Below are 14,869 nucleotides of genomic sequence, written 5' to 3'. Positions count from 1 at the left end.
GCCAAAATTCAGAAATACTCCCCGAAGTTATGGCCTGGTACATGGTATTCTACATGGCATCAACAGGTCCAACACCCCTGCAGCCTTAAATATTACTTTCTCTCTTGTGCAAAAATTATTTTTCCTTATTCTCTGCTTAATATTTTTGTACACTTTCTATCCTGCATATAACTATAACCCAAAAAACAAACCAAAAACCTTAAAGACAAAAGTTGATTATTTGAAAACCATCGACATTTTAATAATTGGTTGGAAATTCATAATCCTTATTCTGCTAATAAAATTAAGTTAGCTTGTTGCTAATGTAAACAAGTTTTAGTAATATGATCTGATGCTGCCTGGTGGCCCTAGCAAGGGTTGAGACAGTCCAAAACAGCAAAAATAAATTCTGCAATATATTGAAAAGGAAAATAAAGAGCCAATTGTTAAAGATCTTATGATTCGGCTTTCATAAACAAGAACAGTTCTACATTACTTGTATTCAAAATCCCTTTCCTCTTATTGACATCAGCAATATTATTAAAAATTTATGGAGTGTTTAAAGTGCATGATTTTATTTTGCAAATTGACAAACATCAAATTACAATTTTCACTGCTGAAGCAGAACTTGTTTTCATAGCTCACAAGTATTTTTGTTAGCTAACTGAATATTCAAGATGCAAGTCATATCCCACCATGAATTGTAAGTATTTCCTAAGAAGAGTTACTTTTAACACAAACAGTTGAAAAGCAGTCTATTACAAAGAAGGACTGGTAGCAACAGAAAAGCATAGAAATTCTAATGGTTTTATTTTGGGCATTTATATTTTTGTCATTATCTCCAGACTGTCAAAACTCAACTAAAAGTGGGCAAACAAAGCAATATGGCAAATCTGTCCTTCATTCACCTTGTAGTATAAGTTGTATTCTATCACTATGACAAAAATACATCCAGGTATTAATATAATTTATCTACTTGAAAATATAATTGTGGCCTAAATTTATCACTTAATGGTACTTATAGATGTAAAAAGGTAAATTTAGATCTACCTATTCCTCTGAAAAGCTGGGAAAACAAAGCTGACTAAAATTCAATAACCAGGAATGTCCATCAAATAAAAAACAAGATTTTTCTTACAATTCTCACAAAGCTACATACCTATTTTATCTCTTTTTTTAAGCTACATATCTATTTTAATAGAAAATGTTTTTCAGGTTACCCCATCCCTCAAATAAGGGATCATTGTCAATGATACATATGGTAAAACTGAAAATGCACTTCAGGTTGATTTTAAGCATAAAGAAATTGTTAAATAACAGTACTGGCTCCACTTATGGAGCCCAATGACAGGTACTGTGCTAAGGACTTTCCTCGTATTATCTCTTCTTCACAACAGCTCTATAATAGAGGTGCTGTTATAGTTACCAGCATTCTACAGATGAGACAATGGCTCAGACAGATTAAGAAATTTGCTCATGGGCACAGCTGGTAAGCAGCAGAGCAAGGATTCAAACGCAGGAAGTCTGATTCCAGAGCCTATGCTCTTAGACACTCTGCTCCTCTGGGAATGAAACTGTCAGAAAATGCGCTATTAGGGGCAGAAAATTCCTACACCAAAGGTGAATGTGATATTTGAAAAGATCTGGATGCAAATTATCAAAGTGTGTATATTTTTTGAAGTCTATTATGAGAGACAGCCGTTTGTAAGCTTTAAAGCCCTATATTTAAGAAACAAATGAAAATACCAAGTGAACATGTTTTATTTGATGCCATGTGAGTACATTTCTTTTAATTGGAATTTGGTCAGATTTTTTGTCATGGGAATGGACTATTGATATTCAACTAGCAGAATTTTTTTTATGGCATTAGTCATAAAATATTAGTTACTTTGTACACTATGCCTAAACACAGCAATCTCAGTGTTGAAAGCTAAATATATTAATCTGAAGTCTGTAGAACCATAGGAGTCTTCTGACAATAATCTAAGAAACAATTATAAAGCTATAATAAGGATTGCCACAATTAAGGATGCCTTTCCATGTAACGTACCCAATGACTAACACTGATATATGATATATAGAAAACTTAAGGGAGTAAATCCTAAATTCTCATCACAAAGAGAAACTTTTTTCCTTTTTTCTTTTCTTCTTTATATTGTATCTACATGAGAAGATGGGTGTTAGCTGAACCTATTATGGTAATCATTTCACAATATATGTAAATCAAGCCACCATGCTATAACCTTAAACTTATACAGTGATGTATGTCAATTATTTTTCAAGAAAACTGGAAAAAAAAAAGATGTCATTTATCTCAGGGCAAGATCATCCATTGTTTAACACAGTAAGAAGGAAACTGCAGAAAATCAAGACACAACTGAAGGATTTACACTTTCTGTATTTCCTATGGAGTGTCAAGAAATTTGACAGGTATTTCTTGAACCATTTCTGCCAGAAATGAAATTCTGACCCCCTTAATTGATTTCCCAAAGTCAAAAATTATGGGCCCATGAATACATCCAGTAACAACTCTTACCTCTTTTGGGTCACTGAGGAAGAAATTTCTCTTACTCAATTATAAAATCATAAAAAGCAAGCAAGCATGGATCCTAAACTATGCAGACAGGCCAACATCCCTACTTGATGCAGACAAGCAACCATTCTCGTAAAGAGGCTCTCAAAACTTGAGCATGTGTTGCTTAAAAATATACCATAGTCACAGGATATTACTCCCTTCCGCTTTCCATGAGAAGGTAAAGCCTTTATGTCCCAGTGTCAGGGGAGTCTCAGGTCTCAGGGAGGAGATTTTCTTAGCATCAGGCTTATCTGAATTATCCCTGTTACAGGGGTAGTGCTGTGTAATTACTTGGGTATTTTGCCATTTAGATCCAACCACTACCAAGAAATGCATTGTTTTAGGCTGAGAGAGAACCCTGTAAGCCGAGCAAAGCTAAAAGATAAATGTTTTTGAAAACAATGGATAGAGAAGAGTAATGAGAAAACTGCAAACAGTAGCACAGGCATGCCAAACTCAAAGGAACTTGTGTGGCACTACATGAATATGATCGAAGGAAATGTGCCATAATCACCAGCTTACAAGGTGTATTTTCACTTTAAAAGTATCTGAAAATTACCTCATACTCAATATACCCATATCACAGATAAGAGGTCAGTAGAGACAGGGGCCTAGATTCTTGGGTTAGCAAACCACTCAACACTGAGCACAAATACTTACCTACCCATAACTGCAAAGTGTGGGAAAATAAAAATCATAGCAAAATTTCATATCACATCAGTAACTACTTAACAAAAATAACAACCCACAGACTACACGAATATCTAGAAGCTAAATTTAAATTACCCCCCCCCACATATGAGATATAAATCCATCATTCCTGTAATTTGTGACTCAAAAGCAAAGAAGATACTAGGTTTGACTTTAATGCAATAGCTTAATGTTGAGAATATGGTAATTGGATTTTAGAACAAAATCTTGAAGATGACAACTCCATTTCAAATCCAGTGAATGCAAGCAATGAACATCATCTAGATTTGAGCTGTGATAATGGATTTCTGGTTTTGGATATAACTTATTTGACTCTATTAATAATTATTTCTAGATTTTAAGGAAGATCAAAACTTACATACATTTCGTTGTTGTTTAGCCATGACTCTCGCTGACAGTTTTACCCAAATTCCTTGGTTACTTGTCTCACACAAACTGTAAAATACTTGATTTTACCACGTATACAAGCATCAAGTTAAAATTCCTTTGCATTTATCTTAAATGCTTTGTTCCATTTTTTACTGAAATATTTGTGTGTACTAAAGCTATATGTAAAAGAAATTCAATTTTATTTTTATATTATGGCTTACTTTTTAAGTCCTCTACATTCACTGAAATAAGATATTAATATTGTATTAGTTTTACCAAACTAAGATGCATGATGAGACTTTAGTTCTAGCAAATTTCCTGCTTTCATTGCCTTCTGTATATAAGTATTTATTGACAGTATCACATTTCTTTTTAGCTATGGGGCACTATACTTCTATTCTAGATTAGTACATTACTGCGTATCAGACCTAGGAACTCTTCTCATTAAAATATACTGTATTTATTTTAACAAAGTAATGATTATGCAATACACTTTGAAGTCATTTTTACTACATATAAAAAGTATTTAATATTTTCCAAAAAATTACTCCATAAAATTGCAATGCATTGTGTATACTTACCTTACATCTTATATGCCAGCAAATATACTTCCAGAAGAAGGCTGATATCCACCACATCAAATTGCCCATTAATTTGCCCTTTGTTGACACTATAGTTTGTTGAAATTAATTTCTGAGTTTTTGTTTTATAATTATATAAGCATTGAAAGCTTAGGAATTATAGCTAATTTTATGTTGGTACATAATTAACATTATAATAAAATTCAGGAAGAATCCAATGTTACACAATATTAGATCTAGCTAGTGATCTAAGCTGGGACTATAACAGGTATCAAAAACTTAGCAACCAATTTTAACAATAGTGAAAAATAAAAGGAAATCAAATTATTTGATTTATGCTGTTAAACATCAGTACTTTGACAAAAACTGTTAGGATGAAAGAACAGCTTTTGTAACTAAAGATGTCAGATTAAGAAATTAATGCAGTCAGAATTTTAGAGTGCATCTCCAATTCCCTCATCTTAGAGAAAAGAGATATGGAAGCTGAACTAGGAGTTCTGGTGTCCTAGGCCACTGTAATTTTTGCTTCTGAAAAATATAATTTGCACCAGACACAAAAATACTTTAAAAACAATGACTGAACCATCAAGTTTGGCCAAGTGTCTCATTCCTTCTTTGGTCAAAGTGAAAAGTGGTACCCCAGAAGACAGAAATCACAAAAACGCTTGCCCAGTAAAGATGGTATGCATCAATTTAACTAGCAACTAATTTGGGAAACAATATTTTCTCATTGGCAAATGTCTATAGCTGGACCTTATGATGACACTGCAGTACACAAGATACATCATTTATACAGGGTATACAACGTTCTATAGGGATATGCTAATTTTTGGCTGGTAAAAATAATTTAGGGGGATATAAAATCCTTGCCCAAGTAAACAAGAAAATCTGTTGCATTCCTTTTGTCATTACTTTTTAGAGATACTTTGGCCTATAAGATCTTTTTAAAATACCTGAGGTATAAAAAATTAATACTATAGAAACTAGCTATTTATTTCACTCTCTTCTACTACTACAAATCAATCCTTTGCTAAACATTAACTAATTACAGCTCAAAATACACCACTACACCATATCTATAGTCTTCATGATGTCAATAATCAATAAGTATTAATTATTCCAGTATTTTTAATTAATTCCATAACTTATTTAAAAGCCACTTTTCTAAATGAACTGTGTAGCAATCCAAAGTAACAAACAACCAAATCAACCTTGTCATTGTCTCATTATTTTTAATATGTAATCATGACAACCTAATATATGCAATTATTTTCCCATTAGGAAGTCTATACTTAACTATCACCAAAGTACATCAGTTTCATCAAGCAGATTTTTTTGGTATGTAAGAAACAACAAAATTGGCTTTTCAAACAAACCAAATATTGCCATTAAGGCTTCAAATATATGACATAAAAAAATGGAGGCTATACACAAAACACTGTATTATAAACTAAATTCGCAATTTCAATTTAAATGGCAGGCCTGAGATTTTCTATGGCAAAATTACCGTAATTGTTCTAAGTTAAACAAAAATTCCTAATACTAATGGTTCAGTTATTCTACCATATTTCCGATTAAAGGTATACTTGTGGAACTAGTTTTGTTTTAAGTAGGCGCCACACCTAGCATGGAGCCCAACCCAGGGCTTGAACTCATGACCCTGAGATCAAGGCCAGAGATTAAGAGTCAGAAGCTTAGCCAACTGAGCCATCCAGGAGCCCCTATAGGACTAGTTTTAAGTGACATATAACCATTGGTTTTTCTGTCTGCCTTTTAATGTGATTCACTGATAAATTTAAATCATAAAGGAAGTTAACAACCCCTTAATTTATAACGAGTTTGAAGTTTATTTTACAGCACTTTTATTGAGACATCATGTAACTACTGACCAGGACTGTTTACAAATGTAATGCTTGGTCTTTGAGACAATTAAAAACTTTTAAGTACTAAATTTTACATCATGATTTGTTTAACTTAAGAAGTATTATGATGGTGAAAACTAACAGCAGAAAATCTAAAGCAAAAATATAATGATTTCCACAAAAACTATATATTCCTCCCTTATATCAAAGGGAGGGAGGGAAGTAGGAAGGAAAGAAGAAGAAAAGGAGAGGGAAAAAAGATGAGAAGAGAAAGAAAAATGGCAAGACAGGCAAGAAAAATACTCTTTTTTCCTGTTTGCAAAAAGGAGGGAAACTCTGAGGTCTCGGCAAATAATGTATCAACTGAGTCAGTTTATATTAAGGCATCTTCTTTACATATTATTGAATCCCATCATGCCTTTCATATTGCCAGCAGCACCCTGTTGAAACTGCCTCATCATTGACTGAAGTCCTGCCATCCCACCTAGAGTAGAAATAGAGTAAAATCAGGTAATTATTAAGTGGAACTTGAAACATGTATTACTTTTGCCAAATAAGTACTTTAACTTCTAACAAATTTACTGGGATTTGACTACAATTTGGTCATCAGCCTTGAAAAACATACCAATTACAAATCTGTATTATCACCAGTATCCTCATCTATAAAAAAGAAAAAAATAACCTACCTCATCAAGTTAGAAGGAATAAATAATATATGAAAAGATCTTAGAACAGTACCTGTCACACAGCAGGCAGTCAGTAAACCTAAACAAAAGAATTTTTCTGGAAAGTCCAAAAGAGTCTTGTTGCAAATAGTAACCAATTCTGGGGAGTGGAGGAGTTTTTTCATAGGACTTACAGGAAGAAAAGAATTAACCATTTATTAAACATCTATATGCCCAGAGCTCAGCTAAATGCTTTCATATATATTAGCTCACTTAATTTTCACAATTTCCTGATAAGATATTTCTGCGATTTTACGAAAGAGGAAAGTGAGGTTCAGAAAGTTTAAGGAACTCTTCAGAGGTCACATAGCAAAAGCGTTAACTGGGTTTCCAAATCCTTATATAATTTCAAAGTCTCATCATTGAAAATACCCAGATTCCAAACCAGGGCAAAAGGTCACTGGAACAAACATTAACAGAAGATGATAAAGTATCTTGCTCAAAAATCACACAGATGGCAGCACAAGAGTGAATAAAACCTCAATTATACAGCACTATTGCAACCATTCAACTCTGAATTCAGATGGCCATTTCCCTTAAATCATACATTTTTTGAACAGATGTTCATAATATCACAACAGAAGGCTTATTAAAACTCTACCTTTAGAAATTAAACTGTGTATGATATACTGGCAACAACTTTGTATTTACCCATGTGATGAAGAACTCTTGGATCCATCATTTTGGCCATTTGTTGATTCAGTTTTGCCATCTGCGACTGGCTCACATTCTTAGACATGTCACCACCTAAAAAAAAAAAGGTTTTGAGTCAATGTAGAATGTAATATAATCAAGGTATCATAGAAAGTTTAATGAATCGTGTAAAATTTTTAAAAATCACCCATAACCTTACCACCCTAACACATTATTTCATTTGTTCATATTCCCTTCTAATCTTTATCTCAATTACATACATATTTTTGAGAAAGGACAAATGAAATTCTTTTTTAAAGGACATTTAAGGGATTTTTTAAGGGCTATGATTTTTGTTAATACAAAACTGTATCCAGTGACTAACAGTAAGCTATAACAACAATTGTTTAAAAGTCATATGAGAGAATGCTGAGCAAAAACCTGACTTTATAGATATGGGTTCATAAGGGAAAGAGCCTGGGTTGCTCGTAAATTAACATGAAAGAATAAGACTGAGAGAACACGAAGATTTGCATATATCTAAGAAATCATTAAAAATAATGAAAAGCTTCAGAGAATGGAAAGACAAATAGTGCAACTCCATTTACCAATGAATTTCCACACACTCAACTGAAACTCCACAGTAAAAAAGGAAGCCCAGAAAAGAGATGCACCCTGAGAGGCAGAACAGAACATCCTTCAGAGAAAAGCCGCTGTGGTCTCAAGAGACAGGAGGCAAAACAGATCATCGATGCAACAACGAGTAAGTACAGTTGCTTCAGGCAAAATTATTCCAAAGGAACATTAACTCTGGTACTTCTCAAAAGCATTATGAGAATGAACATCAAAGCTGGCTAATCTGAATAAATTATATGAATTAAGAAATATGAATAAAAGATCCATTTTTATAAAACATAAAATCTGTGAAAAATTTGTCATGATTAATACATCTGTGTAAGATGTGAATTCTGTGTCCGTTGGTAAATTGTCACAAGTGTTTGTTTCTGAGGACTTAAAACTTCTAAAAAAATATGAAGAGCTTTGTGTGACAAGAATGTGTACCACATCCACTGCCCATTTCATCTTGATTGTGCCTTTACTGAGTAATCAGTGCTTAGATAAATGGATCTACAGTAGTTCTATGAAGAACAGTCAGCTCTCTCTCTAAAATAAATAAATAAATAAATCCTTAAAAAAGAAAAAAAAAGCAGTGCCTGGGTGGCACAGTTGGTTAAATGTCCAATCTGGTTTCAGCTCAGGTCATGATCTCAAGGTCGTGAGATCGAGCCCTGTGTTGGGTTCCCAGCTCAGCGCGGAGTCTGCTTGAGATTCTCTCTTCCTCTCCCTCTGCCCCTCCCACTTGTGCTCTCTTTCTCTCCCTAAAATAAATAAATAAATCTTTAAAAAAAATAGGGTTATTTGGGAAAGATGTTAAACTGACATGTGTTTAATAATCACTATCTGAAACAGCATGTGATATGAGGAATTATAATCAATCTTAAACATGTTTGTCTAACTTTTCTCCCTGTCACAAAAAAGAATATAGCACAGTGTTGCCTGGGTGGCTCGGCTGGTTAAGCGGGGGACTCTTGATTTCAGCTCAGGTCATGATTTCAGGGTCATGAGATCGAGCCCCACATCAGGCTCTGCACTCAGCAGGGAGTCTGCTTGAGATTCTCTCTCTCCCTCTCCCTCTGCTCCTCCCCCACTCATGTGCTGGCGTGCTCCCATGCTCTCACAAATTAATTAATTAATTAATTAAATCTTAACAAAAGAAAACAGCATATAACAAGCAAAGAAAATAAGAAAAGTGCCAAAGACAAAAGGGGATAAAAAATTATATAAATAATCATCCTTTTTAGAAACCTATTCAGTGGTATTGCTTCATCTTTGGAGATTATCTAATCAGTGCATTTTGAAATAATAAATTCACTTAAATAATGTTTATAATACAGAAAAAAAATTTTTAAGAGAGGGCTAGGACAATTAGAAAAGTAAACTTATCTTTTCACCTTACACAATACACAGCAAAATAAATTTCAGATGGGATAAAAAGTTAAAAACCTAAAAAATAAAATCAAAACAAGTAAAAAATGTAGGTGGGTACTGTGGTGTCAGCACGGGGAAGGCTTTTCTGAGCATAAAGAAATCAAAGAAAATGATAAATAGGCTTGGCTACATTAAAAATGAAAGCTTTTATTCACTAAAAAATACAAATAAAAATAAAAGGCAAATGAAAACTGGGTAAAATATTTGCAGACATAAACCAAGGATTTTAAAGAGTTACTACAAAGCAACAGCAGGGAGAAATGAGACAAATGAACAAGGAATGTAAGGGGTGATTCACGAAGGAAATCCAAGCTAATAAATCTATGAAGAGATTAAACTTGAGTAGTCATCTAAAAAACACCTACTGAAAGAAACATCTGATCATTAAATTGGAAATACTGAATTATTACAAAATTCATTCAGCGTCTACTATGTATCTGATCAAAACAGACAAAACCCCTGGCTTCCCAGAGGACTGCGCAGGAACTGACGCAACAACTGATACCGCCACAGAAGCAGACGCGCCAGCCCGAACAGCCACTGCACAAAACAAAGACAAGCGTCACTGGGAGAGTATTCAGTGCTTAAATGCTGTATTTTGAAGAATGGTAGACAATAAAGAAAAATAGTCATGATGTTCCAGAAGAAAGCGCTAGCTCTATCAAAGCACTAGTTACAGTCCTACTTGCAATAGGACCCGTAGGATTCTCTGGGGAGAAAAGGTAATGGGTGTTTCAATTTTTTTTCATATACTTTCTTATTCTATCTAAATTTTCTTTAATCTGTATTGCATCTTCATAAAAATAAAGTCATTAAGTTTGTTTTTAATTAGTGTTTACTACTTTGAATCTAAAAACAGATAAAATAACAGATCACATTCAAGAAGTACTTGACTATAACATGAAATTCAGCAATATGTTCTCCAATACTGGCAGTAGTCCCTGGCTTTAATTTTAGTTTTTCAACTTCTTTCTTTACTTTCACTATGTTAAGTAATGAGGAGTCTGTGACTTTTCTTACCTTTGAAAAGTCCTTTGATACCTCCCATCTTTTTTACCATCTGTGCAAATTTGGTATATTGTGTCAAAAGTTCTTGAACATCTCTTGTTGACACACCTGATCCTCTTGCTACTCTTTGGATTCTTCCCGGTTGCTTACTAAAAACCTTGGCACCATCAGTACTGTCAAGCTCTGTAGACAAGGATTAATTACTTTCATTAACATACAATTAACATTCATTATCAAAACAGTTATGTACAAATACCTTACACACACAAAAATAAAATGGTGAAACCACCACCTGATTTAACAAATGTTATTATCACCTGCCATGTTCACATCTGATTTTTAAAAATTAAACATGAAATAAACTCAAAAGAACATCTTTAATATTTGTAAGCTATAAAAACAATGAAATGAATACACATGTACTCACCCCACAGTTTAAGTAAAATAGAACATTCTGAAAACCTTTAAAACCCACGTCCACCTTTTCCATATCTCATATCCAGGTGCTCCTCAGAGCTTACACTACAAGGTATATTTCAAAAAAGAAAAGTGCTCGCTTTAGCTCTAAATAACTATTAACATTTAAATCATAAACTTAGGCCTCTAAGCAACAGAAGTAGACAGGTTCTATCATCAATGGAATAAAGGTAATATTTTGTATATAATTACTACTAGTATTTTAATCTTTTCTGTGACATAAAGAATGAGTTAATTCCCTCCAGTGTTTTTATAACTCTTAGGATATGAGGTGCATTTCTTCTGGCTTTAGCTGCATACAATCTCAGGAATGCAATGGACTTTAGTCAAAATTTCTATTACGTCAGCATTTTCTCTACAACATCCCCCAATAAACGGTTATCTAGCCTCAGTCTGAATATCCCCAGATGACTCACTATCTAAAATATAGTAATCTATGCCATTCTATCATACCTATAATTATGGAAAATCTTTCACCTATTAAAATAAAATAAATTTGCCTGGCACCTCCTCCTATTTGCACACATGTCTCCTTGCCATGCACAAAAAATAAGGCTTTCAAATATTTGAGAGCTACCAAGTCTCTGGTGAATCTTCTCTAGGTTACAAATATCCAATTCTTTTTGACTGTTCCTCTTATAACATGGTTCCATTTATTTTTTTTTTAAGGATTTTATTTTTATTTATTTGACAGAGAGAGAGAGAGCAAGCGGAAGCAAGGGGGAGCAACAGAGGGCGAGGAAGAAGCAGGCTCCCACCAAGCAAGGAGTCCAACGCAGAGCTCGATCCCAGAACCCTGAGATCATGACCTGAGCCGAAGGCAGACACTAAACCGACTAAGCCACCCAGGTGCCCCTAATAACTCCCATTATCCTGATTTCCTAATATTTTCCAATTTGTCTACACCCTCTAAGCATATTGTCCAGAAGTGAACTGAAATCCAATCCAATACAAATAAGGAGCACATCTCATAATAAATTCACAGTCATTAAAATCTAAATCCATTTCATAAATGCAGCTTTTAAGCCACATCTTCACTATAAAATATTTAGAAAATATGTATTCTAAGACTTAAAGTGGAGTGAAGAGAAAGAAGACAAGCTCATAACAGCACATCATGGTAAGCAGTCTGACAGAATTAAAACAAATGCCAGAAGGGGACATAATTTAAAGAAGAAAGGAGGTCAGAAAAGGCTCCATGCGAATGGTTCCTCTTTAACTGATTAGTCCTAAAGGACAAATATGAGTTAAGTAAACAAGAGAAAGAAGCAAGGGACATTCTAGGAAGCAGAACATGGATTTCTAGAATAAAAATAGTTTTGTGTAGAAGAAACCAAGCTTGGATAAGAGCTGAGACTTAAGAAGTTGCAAAAGTAGATAAGGACAAGACTAGAACAGAATTTGTATGCCAGGCTTAGGAGTCTGGAATTCATTATGACAACACTAAGGAGCCAGTGAAAGAGTTGGACCCCAGAATTATTTTTTTAAGGATTTTATTTATTGGGGCGCCTGGGTGGCTCACATGGTTAAGGGTCTGCCTTCGGCTCAGGTCATGATCCCAGGGTCCTGGGATCGAGCTCCATGTCAGGCTCCCTGTTCAGCAGGGAGCCCTGCTTCTCCCTCTCCCTCTGCTGCTCCCCCTGCTTGTGCTCTCTCGCTCTGTCAAATAAATAAAATCTTAAAAAAAAAAAAAAAAGATTTTATTTATTTATTTGAGAGAGAGACAGAGCGTGCACGAGCTCTCGAGCAGGGGGAGGGGCAGAGGGTGAGAGGGAGAGAGGGAATCTCAAGCAGGCTCCACACCCAGCACAGAGTCTGATGTGGGGCTCAATCTCACGACCCTGAGAGATCACGATCTGAGCTGAAACCAAGAGTCGACACTCAACCAAATGAGCCACCCAGGCATCCCTGATCCCAGAATTTTTTATGTTTAGAAAGACCATTCTTGTGGCAGTAAGGAAGACAAATTGGAAAGAGAAGTGAAAAAATTGAAAGGGAAACGGTAAGAAGCTACTATGTAACAATCTAGGTAAGAAATGATGAGTGTATGAAGTAATGTAGGGGACTCAGAGACAAAGAGAAGAGGGAAGATATGAGAACTATTTAGAAAGTGGAACTCACTAAACCTAAGGTAATGTTAAGGTTCCTATATTCTACTAGAAGTGGTAAAATACTAATAGAAGTAGACCGTGATAAGTTAAATGTATATGCATCTTGTAATACCACGAAATTCAATATGTATGCATATTGTAATACCTAAAGCAACCATTAAGAAAATTATTTTTTAAAATATACTCAGAAAAACTATAGGTACTAAATAACCTGTAAATAATAATATAAATAACAATAATTATTCTATAATAATTAGAATACTAAACAACATTCAAGTAACTCACAGGAAAGTAGAAAAGAAAAATCAGAAGAACAAAAATCACAGGGAACAAATAGAACAAAAATAAAATGGCAGAACCAAGTTCCAATAGATCAATAATATATCGGTTAAAAGAGAGTATATGAGAATGTATTAATAGAAAAAAAATAACCCAATTACATGCTATTGACATAAAACTCACTTCGAATATAATGATACAGGCAGATTAAAAGTAAAAAGATAGAAAAAGATAAACAATGCAAACAACTGATTAAAAGAAAGCTATAATAATATTAGACAAAACAGACAAGGGACAAAGGAGGACATTACACACATAATGACAAAAAGGTCAATTCACCAAGAAGACCTAACAATCCTAAATGTGTACCGTACCCAAAAAAAGAGCTTACCTGACATAAAACTTACAGAATTAAGAGGAGAAAAGTTAGGCATTTCAAAACCTTCATCTCCATAATCAACAGAACCACTAAACAGAAATGAGCAAGAATATAAATCTAGCTTGACCCCACTTTCTAGCTTGGGTGACCGAGTAGATAGATATCTATCAGACGGATGGAAGCGTCACTCACCAAGGGAGAAAACTACATTTTGGATCCGTGCCTCAGAAAACTTTCAAACATGTCCACCATTTAGCTGAGCATCTAGAGAGGAGGTGATCCAGAGTGTACACTCTTGAGCCAGACCCCCAGTCTCTCCACTCGGTAGCTAGCACCCTTGGACAAGTTACTCAACTTTCTTACGTCTCTGTTTCCTAATCTGCAAAAGCTAGATAATAATGGATTTTAACCCCAGAACTGTCCTTTGCGAGTTACTGTGATGATTAGATGGATTGATATATGTAAAGTGCTCAGGACAGAGTAAATACTCTAGATATGGCTGCAATTCTTAATTCTACATACAAAACTTTTTGTGGTGTTGAAGATACAGAGATGAGAAAGACGCAATCTTATTTGGGTTACTATAAAAGCCTAGAGCTCGGAAAAGAGGTAGAGGCTACAAAAAATAATCGGTCAAGCAGCAGAGAAAGCACACATGTGGATGAATTATTCAAAGAAAATAAGCAGAATGAGAAGAAACTGGCTGAGGACAGAACCTGTAATATACAGTCATCTTAGGGGCAGGCTGGAAAAATGACTGAGTTCACAAGAAAGGTAAGGGTAGAAGTGGGGAGATGGTATAATAGAACCCAAGAAAAAAAGGTGATTAACAACAGCCAGTGTTGTAAAGGTCAAGAAAAAGACTGAAAAGGATCCACTGGAGCAACCCAGGTTACCGGAAATCTTTGTATGATCTATTTCCGTAGCGGTGGGGACAGAAGTCAGATTTCAATAGTTTGAGAAAAATACAAACTGTTCTTTCAAAAAGTTTGACTGAAAAGAGAAAAGAAGAGCAAAAAAGCAGGACGGAGAAGTATAGCCCAGAAAACGTGAACTTAAGAATGTTTATATGCTGATGGGGAAAAAAATCAGTAGGTAAGAAAAGACTGGAGATACAGGAAAGGATTTTAT

General features: G+C 34.5%; 1 protein-coding gene across 4 annotated transcripts in view; it reads right to left on the bottom strand.

Moving 5' to 3' along the window:
* Window positions 1-6,038: 6,038 nt before the first annotated feature.
* The window catches only part of SRP54 (signal recognition particle 54), a 38,964-nt gene continuing 30,133 nt past the window's right edge, over window positions 6,039-14,869 (bottom strand). For all 4 annotated transcript variants that reach the window (XM_008694187.2, XM_040620833.1, XM_008694174.2 and 1 more), the window contains 3 exons: window positions 10,505-10,675; window positions 7,454-7,549; window positions 6,039-6,561 (listed from right to left, as the gene is read on the bottom strand). In XM_008694187.2, coding sequence (XP_008692409.1) covers window positions 6,470-6,561; window positions 7,454-7,549; window positions 10,505-10,675 — 359 coding nt within the window. In that variant the 3' untranslated portion in view covers window positions 6,039-6,469. The remainder of the gene's footprint in view (window positions 6,562-7,453; window positions 7,550-10,504; window positions 10,676-14,869) is intronic.

The sequence above is a fragment of the Ursus maritimus genome, unplaced genomic scaffold, assembly GCF_017311325.1.
Source record: "Ursus maritimus isolate PB19 unplaced genomic scaffold, ASM1731132v1 scaffold_36, whole genome shotgun sequence".
NCBI classification, from domain to species: domain Eukaryota; kingdom Metazoa; phylum Chordata; class Mammalia; order Carnivora; family Ursidae; genus Ursus; species Ursus maritimus.
The sequence above is the reverse complement of the archived record's forward strand: the minus strand, read 5'-3'. Positions and strand labels throughout refer to the sequence as shown.